Source organism: Podarcis vaucheri (genome assembly GCF_965113315.1).
Source record: "Podarcis vaucheri genome assembly, chromosome: 16".
In the NCBI taxonomy this organism is placed as follows: Eukaryota; Metazoa; Chordata; class Lepidosauria; order Squamata; family Lacertidae; genus Podarcis; species Podarcis vaucheri.
Genome location: NC_138754.1, coordinates 8338491 through 8355900, shown reverse-complemented (window position 1 = coordinate 8355900; position 17410 = coordinate 8338491). Strand labels below are relative to the sequence as shown.

The window sequence follows — 17410 nt, the reverse complement described above, 5'->3', positions numbered from 1 at the left end:
CAAAGTTCTGTGCAGGTTGCCAGAGGAGGGAGTCAGGCTGGGCCCTGACCAAAGGCCTGGTGGTAGAGCTTTTTTATTTTAGGAGGGAAAGGTAAGTTGGGAAGACATGATAGAGGTGCTTAAGATTATGGACCGCATACACTGTTGGTTTTAAAGGATAATAGATATGGTAAAAGGAGTATTCCCTGGATGCACAGATCCAGGTTTGGGGCAGATACTCTTTGGTGAGACAGCCCCAGCAGAGATTTAAATTAAAACCACAAAACAGGCAGGAAAGTAAAGTGTGGGAATATAAACTGATGGGACTTTAAAATATCCTCTCCTAAGACGCTTTCAGAGTTCCCAATTTCCCTTAGCATAGACAAAGCCCATGTGTTTGAGAAGTTAAAAAAGACTCAGGACAGACAAACGAAAGTCCTCCTTCACACAGCACATAGCTAAAACTATGAAATCTGCTCCCACAAGATGCAACAGCAGCCACCAATTTGGATGGCCTTAAAAGTAGACAAATTCACAGAGAATAAGGTTATCCGTGGCTACTAGCCACGATGGCTCTGTTCTACCTCCATAGTATATACACAAAGTATCAAATGTGGTGACAGTAATAATAATGCAACAAAACAACACCACAAACTGGCTTATGAGTATAAAACCAAATTTACTATGTTGCACGGATATGGACCAGACAGACGCAGCAATGGAGAATAAGAAGGTGAAGTTTATTGCCAGGCAATAAGGACCCAGTTGGAATCTCTTCCAAAGAACTGGGACCCCGATTGACAGAAATACAGGGGTCTTTATACCTGAGCAAATCACAGCAAATCATAGATCATAAGACAATCATGAAGGACTCATAACTTGGTCAGCAAAATATCAGCCAATCAGCAAGCAGTTGTCACGCTCCTAGCTACTGGTATAGCACTGGTCCAGCACAGGGTTCAAGTTCCGCTTTCCAATGCTCCCAGTGACGCTTAGTCTAACCTTTCCCCTAGTTATGACAGGACAGGGAGCTTGGACATTTTGTGGTTTTGCTCTTCCTGTTCTGTGGATTAATTTAGCCTGTTCCTGATGGGGAATTTGTACCAGAATCTCTGATTCATGTCTTGTCCGGGGTACACAGATGTTTCTAGGGGAAAGGTCGGTTCCTAACTTTGCTGTTTCAAGCAGTTTGCATTTTAGCTAAGGCACAGCTTCCCTTTTTGATTCAAGTGGATTTATAAAATACTGTAATCCTTGATTCGTGTAAGCATATATATTGAATATATTGATTATTGATAACTGGTTATATGAATAGTATAGGGGTAGCCCTTCCTTCCTTGCCTCAACTAGAATAACAAGTAGAATAGACTTGTAACCATTCAAGCAACAAACATACTAAGGTGCCATGTGCAAAACAAAAGCTTGGAGATACTGTAAACACGGAGTGGATAAATGTGCAACTGTATCTTAACAAGTTACATGTGCAATAAACGTTATACAGACTGGATAAATGAACCGTTCAACAAGTAGTGTAAGTCCAATCACAGAACTGGTTGTACATTTGTCCACTCCATGTTTACAGTATCTCCAGGCTTTGTTTTGCACATGGCACCTTAGTATGTTTGTTGCTTGAATGTTACAAGTCTATCTCCATTCTAGTTATTATTCTAGTAAATTTGGTTTTATACTCATAAGCCAGTTTGTGGTGTTGGTGTTCTGTTCCACCTCCACCCTCCGAGGCAGGATGCATCAGAATAAGAGTTGCTGGTACAGTATTCATGCACAGCCTAGCATCAAACCTTAGCAGGGTATGTGCTGTTGTGCTCAGGTCCTGTGTGCAGGCTTCCCAGTGAGGCCATCTGGGTGGCCACCGTGAGACCAGGATGCTAGATAGCTCAATCGGTAAAGCATGGAATTCTTAATATCAATCAGGGTTGTGGGTTGGGCAAAAGATTCCTGCATTTCAGGGGATTGGACCAGATGGTCTTCATCGTCCCTTCCAATTCTACAATTCTGAGATTCTATGGCTTAGATGGGCCATTGACCTACTCCAACAGGAAACACCTTCTGTTCTTATGCACAAGCCTCAACCAACTGTATGCAGGCCTCGCTCCGAAACCCCCTCGCACTTAAAAGCAGCCGCGCCCCTTTAAACCGCGCCCGCTTCTAAGCCAAATCCATCCATTCACAAAAAAAGGTTCCTCTCTTGAGAATGAGCGTCGCCCCGGCAGAGCCACGCCCCTCCCTCAGCTCCAACCACTCAGAAAGCGACAAACGGCCAACCACGCTACGTAGCACGCCGGAGCCCGCCTCCTCCCTCTCTTTCTACCAGACGTAACCACGGTGGCGCTCCGTGTCCCTCCTCCCGTCCGGAGAGGACGTTTCCTCGCGCATGCGCAGAGAGGCAGCCTCACCTCAACCTCCTGGCGCACGCGCGGCCGCTGCTTGACGCGTGCGCAGCTCCGGCCTTTTTTATATATATATTAATTTTTTGGGGAAAAAAGCTCCGCCATTTTGCCGGGCTCCTTCCTGAAGGGGAATTTGAAGCGAAGAAGGCTCCGAGCGGCTGAAGCGAGAGAGTCGTCGCCGTCGTCGTCCTCCCGAGAGAGAGAGACGACGGGAGGTTGGAGGAGGAGGGGAAGCTGAGGGGGGAACCAACCACCGCCACCATCTTTGCGTTTGGGGCGCCTGACGGGGGAGGCCGGGCTAAGCCTGAGCGGAGCCTCCCGCCGCCTCCGCTGGCCCCGCCGGAGCCGCAGACAGAGCAGAGCGAGCCCCGCCCCCGACGGTGAGTGAGGAGACCGTTGGGTCGTGTAGGCCGCGCGCGGAGGGGGCGGGGCTTTGAGGACCGTTGGCGCCTTCCAGCAGGCCGCGCCGGCTGGGGGGGGGGAGAGGGAGGCATTCGCCCCGGCCGCGCACGTGACCGGTTCAGAAGCCTGGCGAGCAGCGGGGGGATTCCCGGATGCAACGGGGTTCTGTGGTGGGCGGGGCGACTCCAGTGCAATTCCCATGCATTCCCTTCTCTCCAGAATGAATGAATGAATGGGTCTCCTGTAAAATCTGTGTTTTTTTTCGGGGGGGGGGAGAGGTGGGGGAAGTTGCCGCGAAGTTTATTGCGGGCCCAGTCGCAGTACCGACACACACACCCCAGCAGTGGCTAAATGTTAAGTTGTGATTAATCAGCTCAAGCAGACAAGGATCTGAATTAGAAATGGCCACGAATTTATTGATTACAGATATACAGTGGTACCTCGCAAGACGAACGCCTCGCAAGACGGAAAACCCGCTAGACGAAAAACCCACTAGACGAAAGGGTTTTCCGTTTTGGAGGTGCTTCGCAAGACGGATTTCCCTATGGGCTTGCTTCGCAAGACGACAGCCTATAGGCAAATATCCGGGACAGCGGGGAAGAGCAGCGCGTCTTCCCCACTGTCCTCGGACCTCCTCTGAAGCCGGGCGGTGGGGCGGGAACGCCTCCTCCCGCCGCCGCCGGGCTTCGGAACGCTGCTCCGAAGCCGGGCGGGGGGGCGGCAACACCTTCTGAAGGCGGGCGGGGGGCGAAAGTCTTTGTCCCCCCTGCCTGCCTTCCCAGGGGCTTTTAAATCGCCCCGGACAGCGGAGAAGTCCTGCGCTGTCCCGGGGCGATTTTAAAATGCCGCCCGCCAGCATTTTAAGATCGCCCGGACAGCGGAGAAGTCCTCCGCTGTCCCGGGGTTTTTTAAAATGCTGGGGGTGGGAAGTAAAGCCCTTGGTCCCCCCCCCCCCAGCCTTCAGAAGAGGTCCGGGGACAGACTGTCCCCGGACCTGGTCTGAAGGCGGTTTCCCTAGGAACGCATTAATTGATTTTCAATGCATTCCTATGGGAAACCGTGCATCGCAAGACGAAAAACTCGCAAGACGAAGAGACTTGCGGAACGAATTAATTTCGTCTTGCGAGGCACCACTGTAGGTGGATTTTTGGCTCAGGCATTGGGTGTATCTCCATATCAGCCCCGTCAGACCAAAAAAAAAAAAAAGATTTAATTTTTTAAAGGTCAGGAAACTCAGTTGCCCTCAGTTCCTGCTTAAAAAAGAAGAAAAAACCTTTATAAAATCACTTTTGATGTTGGCTCTACTCTGCCCTCCTTTATTATTTATTACATTTATATCCCAATTTTCGCCAAGGTGGTGAACTTTGTTGTCCACCCCACCCCCATTTGGTCTTTCAATGACCCTGTGAAGGTAGGTTGGGCTGAGAGACAGTGATTGGCCTAAGCTTCATGGCTGAGCAGGGACTAGAACTCTGAGCCAGATTTGATGAAGTGAACGTGTGTGAGGGCCAACCAAAGCTGTTGAGCTTCTTTTAGGATTGAAGTTGTTGAGCTTTTTTTGGGATTTTACCCCGGGACATATACTGCCATGGGGGCCAGATTAAATCGACTGGCGGGCCAGATTAGGCCCCAGAAACACCAATGAATGCACCACAGTGTAGACACAGTAATGCTCCTTCTGGGAAATGAATTTGACTGGCCAACTAAACTAGGCGAGGGTCAACGATAGGTCTCAAACCCTCAGTGAGTTAGGAACTTACCCTGCATGTGAAGACAGGCTCAGGTAGCTGTTGATAGCCTTCTCCTCCATAATTGTATTGAGGAATCTTGCTTGGCTCTTTTAAAAAGAGGGGGAAAGTTCCCTGAGACTGACTGTGAGGCAGATGCTTTTGCTACTAGCAAGAGGACCAATGAACTCCCTGCTTCCCAGAACATAAGAGCCCGATGGATCAGGCCAAAGACCCATGTAGTCCTTCCACTTGTTCACATAGTGGCCAACCAGATAGCAAAAAGCAGGACCTGAGTGTTAAAGTGCTTTCCCCTCCTACCAGTTCCCAGGGCTGGTATTCAGAAACATTACTGCCTCTGATCATGAAAGCAGAAATTAGCCATCATGGCTCGTATCCATCCATAGCCATTATCCCCCAGGAATTTCTCCAATCCTCCTTTAAAGCCAGCCAAGTTAGTGGCTGTAACTGCCTCTTGTGGGTGAATTTCAACATTTAGCTGTGAGCTGTGTGAAGAAGCTCTTCCTTTAGCAGCAGTTAATGTTTTTTTCTTTTTTCTGAACTGGCCCTGTCTTCTTCTTTTGCAGATTCTGGGGACCTGAGATGGCCGCGCAGTCAGCGCCGAAAGTCGTGCTTAAGAGCACCACCAAGATGTCCCTCAACGAGCGGTGAGGAGCCCAACGGCCAACTTCAGCTCATAAGATTTTTTTTTAATTTTTATTTTTGCTTAGTTATCACTGTGTTCGATATCCAGAGCCAACATGGTCCTTGCCCTGCTTTTAACCTACCCAGATGCAGAGAAGCAGGGGGCAGCTTTGCGTCTGCCTTAAATCCGACAGCAAGCGATGGTACACAAGGTTAAAAGGGCCAAAATTGTCTGTCTGGTGATAAAGCTGAAAACGGTAATCTGGTGGGATGTGTTCTAAGGAAAACCTCGCACCCTCCTTTTTTCCTTCCACATGTGTTCACATTATATAGGTGACCCCTGCAGTGCGGTAGCATGTGACCTAAGCTGCAGGAGGCTTTGCTGCGGTGTCCAAGGCGGACACACATCCTTGTGTGGTCTGGCCTGTAAGAGGCAGGCAGCTGGCCGCTCTGATCAGCCCGAAGGCTCCTTGGCCACAGTCCTTGGACCTTGTAAGAGGCAAGTGCTCCGCTCCATTCATCATCTGCTTCCTTTGCCCTCTGCATGCCCTCTCTTCTCCTTCCTTTTTCTCCTCTCCTCTCCAGTGCATTCCTATATGTAAAATTTCCAACTAATAGGTGGTGCTTACATTGTGTGGCCCTTGTGTACTCTGTCTCTGTTAAGAGGGTTGGGAATCTTAAAACCTGGTCATCTGGGAAACGCACAGCTGGTTTCAATGGCAGGCCAGGAGAAGAGGGATCCAGTGTACAAAGGTATGGCAGGCTTGGATTATCTGAGAAACTCCTTGAGCTGCTCTGTAGGGGTGTGGTTGTACTTGGAATTGGTCCCTTGAAACAGTTGGGCGTCTACATCCTTTCTGTCCATTAATTTCAGTAGGTCTGCTCTGAGGAGACCATACAACTCACAGTCAGCTGCTCTTTGATCAGGGATGGGGAACCTGTCACTCTCCAGGTATTGCTGGACTTCCAGTTCCCCATCCACCCCAGCCAGCCTGCTCAAGGAGTTTTAGTCAAACAACGCCAGGAAGACCATGGGTTCCCCCCACCTTTGGTATAAATGCATGACATTACAATTGCAAACAAAATTCTTTCTAGCCTTACATAATGTCTATTCTGTTAGAGAATAAATTGTGCCTTTTTACAGCCATGTTGCTGAATAACATATCTCCTGTTCTTGGATTGGCATTTCATTTGTGTCTAAAGTTTTCATCAGGTGTTCTTTGAGGGTGTAGGGATAGAATACTATTTAATAAACAGTGCAGTCCTACATAAGCTTATTTGGAATTAAGTCCCACTTTGCTCAATCAAGTGCACTTCCAAGTAAATCTTCATAGCATTATTGGATAGGAATACACACACACACAGGCTATAGGGTTTGCAGCCTTTCTGAACATTCGGGGGAGCCTGCTAGCTATGCTGTAGACCAGGAGTGGGAAACATGCCTTTCGGCATTCAGAAAATGAATTCAAAGTTTCCATTTGAACTTTTTTGGATTTCTTGCCCCTTATCAAAATTGTAGGTATGTGAGTTTTGTTAAACCCTCGGAGTCATGGATCCTAGTGCCCTCCAGATGTTGCTGGACTACAACTCCCATCATCCCCGGCTGTTGGCCATGCTTGCTGGAGCTGATGGAACTTGGAGTCAGTAACATCTGGAGGGCCGGTGGTTCCCCACACCTGCTGTAGACTCTATTCCAGAGTTTTCCAAACTCTGTGTCACAATACGCTAGTGTGTCAGCTGCAGTGTGTAGTTGTGTTGCACGAACGCTCCCTGCGCTCCTCCTGGCAATGGAAAGGGTTAGTTTAACCTCCAGTTTGCTAGTAAAACTGAATTACTGTGTTGCAAAATGATGCGTGTCCAAAAAGCGTGTCACCAACTTGAAAAGTTTGGAAAGCTCTGCTCTATTCCATAGCAACAGGTTTGCACTTGTGGCCATCTCTCCCATGCCGGACCCTTCAATTGGGGAACCAGTGGTCAGGCCACGCCACACTATAGGGGGCTTCCTGTATGTTAGTGGCGTACTCTCATATTTTTTATTTATTGGAAGGCTTCACCAACGAGATTGGGCTCCACCGTCAGGGGGTAGCTGCTTCCCATCATATTTTGAAGGTTGTATTAGTACTATTTGATATTGAACCCTTGCTAACTTGGCAGGGTGAGTGGCATCATAGACGTGGAAAGGGGCAAGGTCCTTGCCCAGAGAAAATCCGTTTGATTTCATTCAGCCACTCAATTTGTATGCTGCTTTTCCAGAAAATAAATCATGCTCAGAGCGGCTTATAACAAAGAAAACGGGAACACATTGCAAACGAATGCTACAAAGACTATTTTTACAATAACTTAGCAAACATTAACAATTATAATAGCATAGCAAAACCCCACATTTCAATACTAAAAAACATCACAATATTACTTAAACAGCATCCAGAAAACCAAAAGCAAAAATGGCAAAGGAGCTTCATAGTTTTGCCTTAGTCCGAGAAATACCCCTCCCATAATGTGATTGATTTATGACTCATTTTTAACAGTTGCTCACCAGTGTGCCCTTGTCCTGTCTGCATTTGACCTTGTGGCTCTGGGCCTAGATTGGGCAGCAGGCTCCAATTCCTTGCTCTGTCCCTGCACCTGCCAGGGCATGGAGTTTTTGGTGGGGAGGGGGGTCTCCATGTGGGGAAAACCTGTTGCCCTTCCAGCTGCAGTTGGGCTCCTGACTTCCACCAGCCCCAGCCAGCATGGCCAGTTATTTGCTGAAGGAACCATTTCTGGAGCCAGGTCCAAACTTGACTTTGAAAGCACATCCTGTGTGCTGTTTGAGATCCTTACTCATAGGGTTTGAATGCCCCCGGCATGAGCAGAGAACGCTTCCTGCCAACAACTGGTTTCTTTCCAGCTGGCAGCCCTTTGTGTCTCCTGGTTTAGGGTGCTGCTCAGGCCCATAAAGGGAGAGCTGAAAAACCTTGCTTTTGAGCAGCAGCCGCCTTTCAGAATCTGGATCCAACTCTCGTTTGTACTGGGTGCAAATCTAGCAGTATGCTAGTGGCATAAAGCCGATTGGCAGTTCGTGTGTTCCCTTATGTGTCCAAAAGATGGAAACTGCCATAAGAATTGGAACGGGGTTTTTGCCATCGTATTAGAAACCCCTGGGATTGTAGTTCTGGGACACACACGTGCCATTTCCTAGCTCCCTCATAAATAAGCTAATGAAAGCGCCTAGCTTGCTAAGAAACTAGTAGCTCTCACCTCTCAGCCCCCCATCCTTCCGGCACATGGCCTGCCTAAAAGTACTCACTGCCTGTGGCTGCCAGGAGAGTTATTAAATATAGGGCTGGTTCTTTAATTTTGTGATTTTTGGGGCATTGTATAATAATAATAATGGTTTATCATATCAGTCATTTCATATAGCAAGTATCAGAGCAGCTTGACAAGGTGAAATATAACTTTAAAAAGCAATGTAAATCCCCAGGAGTGAGGGGGATTCTGAAACCATGAACCATACCAAAATATAGCTACATATAAATAAGGACCAAGGCCTACCTGCCCTGCTTAAAGCTGAGCACTGCCACAGACGGCAACATTAATTAATCAAAGGCCTGGTTGAGTTAAAAAGTATTGGCCTGATGCCTAAAGATTGGCAAGGTGGGCATCAGGCATGTCTTCCTGGGACCAGCGGGTGGCAGCATGGGACCACTAGAAAAGGCCTGTTCTTGTGTGATCGCCCTCCGCACCTCCCTCAGGTGGGGCACTCAATGAGAAGGGCTTGAGATGAAGACTGCAGGGTCTGGGCTGGTTCCTGTGGGGAGAAGAGGTCCGTTGCAGCTTCAAGATGACCTAGTGGTTCAAAGCAGCTTGATTTGGCAATTCCTCTCTTAACCTACCTTTGCTGGCCAATTGAGTCAGTCCATCTGGAACCAGCACTGCTTTCCCTTCACCTTTCTCTCCATCTGGCTTAACTGCTTTGTGTGCTTTTTCCATCTTTGCTTCTTCATTTTGAGATCACATGAAATTTGATTTTTTTATTTAAAAAAAAATCGCTTCTGTTTTAAATATACTGCACTAATCCACACCCTTTTGAATGTCCTGTCCTTGCACGTCTTCTGGAAAACGAGGAAAAGTCTGTAGCTCATTAACCTGCCGTAAATTAAAATGTGTACCACGTTGGCGTTAAAAAAAAAGAATTGTGGGCCGCGGCCGCCCACTCTTAAGGGCCATGAAATGCCAGTTGAGATGCTTTTGTAATGACAAGCTTTTGTTTAAACACCCGTTTTGTTCGACCTTGAAGCTTTACTAATATGCTGAAGAACAAACAGCCGATCCCCGTGAACATTCGAGCCACCATGCAGCAGCAACAGCTAGCCAGTGCCCGGAACAGGAGGCTGGCCCAGCAGATGGAGAACAGACCTTCTGTGCAGGCCGCGTTAAAGCTCAAGCAGGTGAGAGAGGCGTAGGAGAGCCAGCGATGGAGCCTTGGCAGCCGGGGGCTTCATTTTGGTGGGAAACACAGGTGTGATAGATGGATGCCAGCTTCTGGAAACCACAGGGTCCTGCTTGCAGGTTTCCCACAGCGTGGTCCTCTTGTGAGATTAGGATTCTGGGCTGGATGGGCCATTGGCCTGACGCCGCAAGGCTCTCCTTATGCAAATCTTTGGTCGATGTTCCTGCTGGTGGGCTACGTCCCACGACACCTCCTGCTGCCTTCTAGGAAATCATTCTTTGTCCAGGTGGTCTGATCCTCCAGGGCTCTTAAGGAAGGACTGCATAGCAATCACCATATGGCTTCACTCAGGGGTTGCTAACCTGGTGCCCTCCACCTGTTTCGGGTGGCCACTTGCATCAGTCCCAGCTCAGTCAGTGATGGAGGGTGTGTGATGGGAGCTGTAGTTCACGACAGATCTGGAAGGCACCACATAGGCGTACCCATTATTTGTTTACTTCTAGTATTCATTGTGTGAAAAATAACAAAAAAGAAACCGCAAACGCAACCACACAAAAGACAAGAACGATTGCATATCAACCCAGAAACAGAAAATGGCCGCCTATGTCATTGTGCTGCGTAAGGTTAATGCAACGTGGGTTGATCTCAGGGACTTGGCTACAGCAGAGGAGGTTCCCTTGCACCTCGCTGTGGTAGGCCCCAAAAGATTGCAGGCTTGTGACCGAAATCCCATTCTGGGAGAGTTTGTCCTTCTGAGTTTGGGCCTCAGAGGACCAGGGTGGTGGTGCAGCTTTGCTGGTTTTGATCATGCAGTCGTTTTCCCCTTGTGTCGCATTAGTCTCCATCCACATTTGGGCCCCGTGGTGGCGCAGGCAGCCGTGACACGTGTGTAGCAGGTGCTGCTCCATTGGACGACTTGTGTAAAATGACCTTTTTTAAATGAGAACATATGGCAGGAACTAAAATCATCAACATCAAACCTTTTATTGGCATCACATACAAACATTCAAAACAGATCAATACAGAATTACCACTTCCCCAGTGGCACAAAACATTTGCTAAAAGAAAGGAGGCAGAGCAGTCTATCGTCACATCTCTTGGTCTCCAGGGAGATCAGGCGTCTGCAGTGTATTTCGACGACAAAAAACCAAATAGAGATATTTAGCCACTAACTTTGTGAGCTCCTGCTCATTCCCCAGTAATAGAAAATTTATGACCTCCAACTCTGGTTTCCATTTGGGGATACAGAGTTGATCTAGAAATTGCTGACAGATCAGCATATAGTTTACAATTGAGAACCGTATGTGTAAGGGTTTCCACCTGGTGGTCTTCACATGGGCAAGTTCTTTCTCCTTCCGCCCTGCCTGAGAACCTTCCCCAAAGGAAGTTTGATGGATTTGAATTAAACCTGGCCAGCGAAAATGCCCTTCGTTCTTGAGAGTTAACCAGAAATTCACGGTAATTGTGGTTGGTTTCATGTGCCCAAGAAAGTTGAAAATAAGGAGGGGAAGATGTTTTCTCTGCTGCTACTGTTAGTTCTTGGCGTTCAATATCCCACAAACTAGTTTTTATTATAGCCTTGACAGATGGAGCTAAAATGCAGTAGAGTCCTGAATGGGTGCTGCTCCCTGAGAGAGAGGCATGGTCATCCCCTACTTGCAAAAGGTGGCTCTGATTCATCTCAGGGGGCATCTGCGGTCCCCTCCTTTCCCTTTGTCTAATCTAGTTAGGATGTAACTTGGTATCATTTCATGAGCTACCAGGTGACTTGTGAGAGCTGGAGAACCATGTTTAACATTTCATATATTTACTGCCACTCACATAATAATCCATTATGCACTGGTCTGCTGATGTGATAGACCATTGCATAGGTTTTATGTAATGGTATTTAAAATAAAAATGCAGTGCATCTCTCAAAATGTTCTGGGCACATCTTCATTCCCTCCTCAAACCAAACCGTGCTGCTTCACCCTTTTGTTTCCCCCAGACCTTTCCTGCATTGAACCATGAGCCATGGTGACCACATGTGACCCTCTCTCTCTCTCTTTCCCCCCCATTACTTCCATCTCAAGCAGCTTGCGCCCGCCCTTCCGTGCCAGCTGCTCTCTGCTTGTTTCTGTGCGACGTTTTCCTGTCTAACACTCTCTTCTTCCAGAAGAGCCTGAAGCAACGCCTGGGGAAGAGCAACATCCAGGCACGTTTAGGCCGGCCGGCGGGACCCCTGGCCCGGGGTGTGTTAGGGGGCCGAGGCTTACCCATGGGTCAGAGAGGCTTGCCCCGAGGAGCTATGCGCGGCGGGCGTGGCACCAGAGCGTTGCTACGGGGAGGAATTCCCCTCCGAGGTTAGTGTGTCAGTGAATTAGTTCACTTAGGACTGGGGGGGGGGGCGGCACCGTTTTCTGTCTGGAGGCAGCAATCCTTTCTGGGTACCCTTCCAAGAAGGGCCACATGCCAGTGTTGGGCAGGGCAAGGAGGAACAATGGGTGGAAAAGTTAAGGCCAATTTTACCTTTGTACCGTAGGCTACTTTCTGCACATACACACGCGTGCCCTTCTCCATCTTCCACCCAGAGAGGCATGGTCAGAGTTCAAAGGCACGTCCCAGCCAGGCAAAAACACTCAAGGAGAGGGTGTGAAGCAGGGCCCATGAGGGGTGGGGCCTGGGAGAGTTCTGAGGGCCAGATAGGGAGACCTTGAGGGCCACATTCAGCTCAGCCCTCAGGTCTGAGGCTCCCCAAACTTGCCAAATATCACTTGACACCCCCCAAAGATATATCTGATGAACAATAATACTATTGGGGGTGGGCAGAACTGATGTCCATTCTTCACACAGCCTGTTTGCTGTGTGCTCTGCTCCCCCAGTTTGGGGGCTCAGTACATAAACTTTGACATAGTCCACATGTTAATCCACATGAGTCTGATTGCGTGGCGTGACTTCAGTAGATTTAGTACACTTGGTGCAAACTTGAGAGAGGGGTGGGAGAGCAAGGAGTTGAGGAAAGAGAAACTTGGGAGCCTGCCCCCAACAGATGAAACAGTTTTCTGGTGCCAGATTTAGGACATACTACCAAGGGGGCTGATAATAATTATTACTATTACTATCATTACTATTATTATTATTATTATTTAAAAACATGTATTTTCTAAGATCCATAAAAATGCAACTGTACCAAAAGGAAGTATTACTAAAATAAGATATTTGGGGTGTGTGGATTTTTGTCCTTTTTCAGGGCACCATATTACCAAAGACTCGGCCGCCTTTAGCAGAGCTCTGCTTCTCTTCAGCTAAGTTTGCTATCCTGGAGTAAGCCTTGCTTGTTTTGTTTTTTTTAAGTCCCTAGCTTCTGTAATTGCAGCGAGAAGCCTGGAAAATGGAAAACGAGGCTTTGAAGCCCTTAGGTAATGGGTGGTGAACTTTCAGCTGTGACTCCCATCATCCCTGACTGTGGCCATGCCAGCTGCTGGGACATGGGAGTCCAACAACAGCTGTAAGGCTACAAAGCCTCCCCACATTTGCCATAGCGCATGTTGGCATAACAGTTACCTGGGCTGTTGCAACTTTTTTTGAAATAGGAAGCCGACAGCCAGTGAAGGGGCTAGGATCCAAGAGAGAGTTCTCAAGCAAAATGTGCTTTGGAGACACCATTATTATTAAGCCACTGTAGAATTTGAAAGTAGACCTGTAGTGCAGAAATATCCTGAGTTTGCTGGCAAGACCTTTTCTTCAAAAGCTCAGCTGATGGTTGACTGTCTCTTTCTCTCTCTCTTCCCCTTTAAAGGACAGGGTTTACTTCGGGGAGGACGCGGCATAGCTGCTCGAATGGGCCTGAGAAGAGGAGCCCTTAGAGGACGGGGTGGGCTTGGCAGAGGAGGGCTTGGCAGAGGAGCCATGGGCCGGGGTGGCATTGGTGGCAGAGGTGAGCACAACTAACTTGGGATGTTACACTCACTTTCATTTTATTCCTGCAGCCTCGTACCTGGCATTGCAGAGAAATTCTAAGAAGCGAAAACATCAGTCCCGTACTGAAAAGGTTTAGTCTGCCATCTCGATTCAGAATGGCTTCCCGCTGTTTCCAAACTTAAGACGAAAACCTGCTCCGTCACCTCAGGAACCGGCATGCCAAATTTGGTTGCGGTATCTTTTAAGAGGCATCTAAATGCTTAGCGAAGGAACAAACAGCTTTCCAAAAATATACAGTAGATTTACTGCATGTGTGAAAACCGCAGCACAGGAGAGGTCAGTTATATTCGTTTGCCGCTTTTTACACCAAAGTATTTCGAAGCGACTTGAAATGAATAAGCAGGAATAGCAAAAAACGTTAAAACCAAACACAGGAAAAACATTGAAACCCAAGAGAGCTCTGTGGGATAGACAAACATTATTATTCAACATAAGGCAGCTTTCTATGAGGACTAGAATCGGCCATTTAATTGGGAAAACTAAGATCTGGGATCTTGCTTTAACTTTAGGAGACAAGCCATAACTCAATGATAGAACATCAGCTGTGAATGCAAAAGAGCCACAGTTCAGTCACTGATATCCAGGAAGGGCTGAGAATATCCCCTTCCTCAAACACTGGAGAGCCCCTGCCAATCAATATAGGCCGGGGTTTCCCAAACTTGGGTCTTCAGCTGTTTTTGGGCTACAACTCCCATCATCCCTAGCTAGAAGAACAAGTAGTCAGGGATGATAGGAACTGTGGTCCAAAAACAGCTGGAGACCCAAGTTTGGGGAACCCTGATCTAGGCAATACTGAGTTAACTAGATGGACCGATAGCCTGCTGCAGTCGAAGGAAGCTTTCTGTGTCTACTCTGATTGACAGCAGCCCTCTGATCGCATTTTAGCCATCTTTTGCACTGGGGAGGCTATGGGGCGGGAGCAGGGGGCGGTTTGAACTTTATCCTAGAAGAGGAGGCAGCTGAGCTCCAGTGGTGCAGTGCCTAACCCTGTCCTCCTCCTCCTCTCCCGCCCAGGTCGTGGCATGGTGGGCCGGGGACGAGGCGGCTTCGGCAGCCGTGGGAGAGGCCGGGGACGAGGCAGAGGTGCCCCCCGCCCCGCCCTGACCAAGGAGCAGCTCGACAACCAGCTTGACGCGTATATGTCGAAAACGAAAGGACACCTGGATGCCGAACTGGACGCCTACATGGCCCAGACAGATCCCGAAGCCAACGACTGACCCACCCTTGCTGTAGACACTCGCTGAGGTTGTGTGTTCTGTGCGCTGGTCCTTCCCCACCCAAGCCCTCTCCTGTAAGCCACGACCGGCAACAGCCACCCTGACGGCGTGGGGAGGGGTGGGAGACAATAACTTTCACGGGTTTCTCTTGCATTTTGATACTCCTGCGTTGTATGAAACTGGTGGGCGGGAGAGAATTGTGTGTTTATCTACATGCGCGCACACACACATTTCTTAAACGACTTCCAAAAACAAATGTGACTGACCTGCTGTCTGTAGATGGCATCATCTTGAAGCTCCTCAACAGGACATTACATGCATAACTGTCCCCCTTCCTCTCCTGTCTTCCTCAACCCCCCCCCAAAAAAAATTTTTTTTTGACCTTGCTGTAGACAGAAGGTCTCAGGTGCTTATAAATTGCAGTCTTGGCAGCTACAGCTGCCGTAAGAGTTGGGTTTCAAGGTGGCTGCTCATGCACAGTGATGCTGAATCCCATATTTCGTTTCTGATGTTTCTGCTTACGTCCACACCCCAGGCCCAACAAATAATCCTGTGACTTTTATATATGGTGAGCACAAATCAGTGGAGTTCTTCCTTCCCTGCCCCTCTCCTTCCTCCAACCCCCAACCCTCAAAAAGGATTAGGCCCAACTAGTGTTTAATTCACCAAACCTGTTGTGGCTGAAAGCAGATTTTTTTTTTTTAAATAATAATAATAAACAATGGCAGCAAACTTTTCATTTTTATGTTTATGCTCTTGTGGCCAGCCTGCTGGTTGGTATTTATTTTGTTTGTGTTTGAAGACACTAGGAAGGCAAATGTCTTTCTCTATTTGCCGCCCAGTGTCTTGTGAGCTCAACTGTTCTGTTCTGGTTTTGAACGGCATCTTGTATTTTCTGGTTTACCATAAGAAGCAATTGCAGGGAAAAGGAAAAAAATGCCTTTGTCTTGGTTTTTTGTTGGTGGTGGAGCTGGGACTGTTGTTGGAAACTTACAGTAAATTGAATAAGCCACTACTACTATGACCTTTTTGGTCATCTTTTAATAGGTAGGTGGAGCACCTACCTGCCTATCATTTCATATCATGAGGGTGTCAGCTGACTGATAGATGGGCAGTCCTACACACTTGCCAAAGTTAACCCACCGGTTGGGAGGAGGGATCTGCTTTGCCAGTGTGTTCCCTGCAGGAAATGCCCTGGTGCATCTACTGTATTTTTCGCTCTATAAGACGCACCAGACCACAAGATGCGCCTAGTTTTTGGAGGAGGAAAACAAGAAAAAAAATATTCTGAATCTCAGAAGCCAGAACAGCAAGAGGGATCACTATGCAGTGAAAGCAGCAATCCCTCTTGCTGTTCCGGCTTCTGGGATAGCTGCGCAGCCTGCATTCGCTCCATAAGACGCGCACACATTTCCCCTTACTTTTTAGGAGGGAAAAAGTGACTCTTATAGAGCAAAAAATATGGTATTTCATTTTACATATTCGTATCCCACTTTTCTCCCAAGTTGGGATTCAAGGAGGCTTGCTGCATTTAACATACACCAATTACAAATACAGAATAATACAGAATGCAGTAGTACCTCGAGTTACAAACACTTCAGGTTACAAACTCCACTAACCTGGAAGAGTTAAGAACTTTGTCCCAGGATAAGAACGGAAATCATGTGCCAGCGGCACAGCAGCAGCAAGAGGCCCCATTAGTGAAAGCACGCCTCTAGTTAACAGTTTCAGGTTAAGAACGAACCTCCAGAACAAATTAAGTTCGTAACTAGAACTACCACCGTGATAAAAACACACTAGTTAAAACAATAATGAATATACATTACAACATATTGAAAACCAGCCACTAAAATAAAATTTGCAGCCCAGTGATCAACTTTGTCTGCACGAGCTTCTAGAGGCCTGTCTAAACGGAGGGATAACAAGCACAGCCAATTTAATCTCTCTTTGGAGGAAACTCCACAACATTAAGAGCAGCCGCAGGAAGGTCGGCGGTTCGAATCCCCACAACGGGGTGAGCTCCCGTTGCTCTGTCCCAGCTCCTGCCAACCTAGCAGTTCGAAAGCACGCCAGTGCAAGCAGATAAATAGGCGCCACTGCGACCGGAAAGTAAACAGTGTTTCCATGCGCTCTGGTTTCCGTCACAGTGTCCTGTTGCACAAGAAGCGGTTTAGTCATGCTGGCCACATGACTCGGAAAGCTTGTGTGTGGACGAATGTCGGCTCCCTCGGCCTGAAAGCGAAATGAGTGCCACAACCCCATAGTCACCTTTAACTGGACTTAACCATCCAGAGGTCCTTTACCTTTCACCATCTCTGAAACAACCTTGGCTCTGGGTCTCTAAGCATAGAGATGAGCATTGCTTTGCAATTTAAGTATCTGTCTCCCAGCTTGTTTCTAGTGTCTGAAGCAGGGAGGAAAAGATGTAGAAATGGATGGATTTGTGCATATGTCGCATTTAGAAACAAGCCACCTCCTTCTCTCCAGACTACCAAAAACAAACAATTTAACAGATTTCTTCTGGACTCAAGTCTACTTTTGTTAGGTGCGTCTGTGGACCCAATCCATAAAAGTTGATGCGACAAGATCCTTGAGTGATTGCAGAAAAACAAATAGTCCCTTAACACACTTACCCCTCCG

The 17410-nt window shown here is 47.8% G+C and overlaps 1 protein-coding gene across 3 annotated transcripts; it reads left to right on the top strand.

Annotated features, from left to right (window-relative positions):
* The first annotated feature begins 2396 nt into the window (after nt 1-2396).
* Nucleotides 2397-15502, top strand: CHTOP (chromatin target of PRMT1). Of its 3 annotated transcripts, none has more exons than XM_082203874.1 (6): nt 2397-2767; nt 5104-5184; nt 9441-9591; nt 11749-11935; nt 13372-13509; nt 14568-15502. In XM_082203874.1, exons 2-6 carry the CDS (start codon nt 5120-5122, stop codon nt 14768-14770), a joined length of 744 nt encoding a protein of 247 aa, XP_082060000.1. In that variant the 5' UTR covers nt 2397-2767; nt 5104-5119; the 3' UTR covers nt 14771-15502. The 3 variants fall into 3 exon arrangements, with proteins under 3 accessions (XP_082060000.1, XP_082060001.1, XP_082060002.1); XM_082203875.1 differs by having other exon boundaries at nt 2398-2767; nt 11752-11935; XM_082203876.1 differs by lacking the exons at nt 2397-2767; nt 5104-5184 and adding an exon at nt 5194-5418.
* The last annotated feature ends 1908 nt before the right edge of the window (nt 15503-17410 follow it).

What these genes read in the sequence shown, in the direction of transcription:
- CHTOP (XM_082203874.1), top strand. Translation starts at nt 5,120, where the DNA reads ATGGCCGCGCAGTCAGCGCCGAAAGTCGTGCTTAAGAGCACCACCAAG. An exon ending in AAGATGTCCCTCAACGAGCG is followed by an intron (nt 5,185 to 9,440) that starts GTGAGGAGCCCA and finishes TCGACCTTGAAG; the next exon opens with CTTTACTAATATGCTGAAGA. An exon ending in CCGCGTTAAAGCTCAAGCAG is followed by an intron (nt 9,592 to 11,748) that starts GTGAGAGAGGCG and finishes CTCTTCTTCCAG; the next exon opens with AAGAGCCTGAAGCAACGCCT.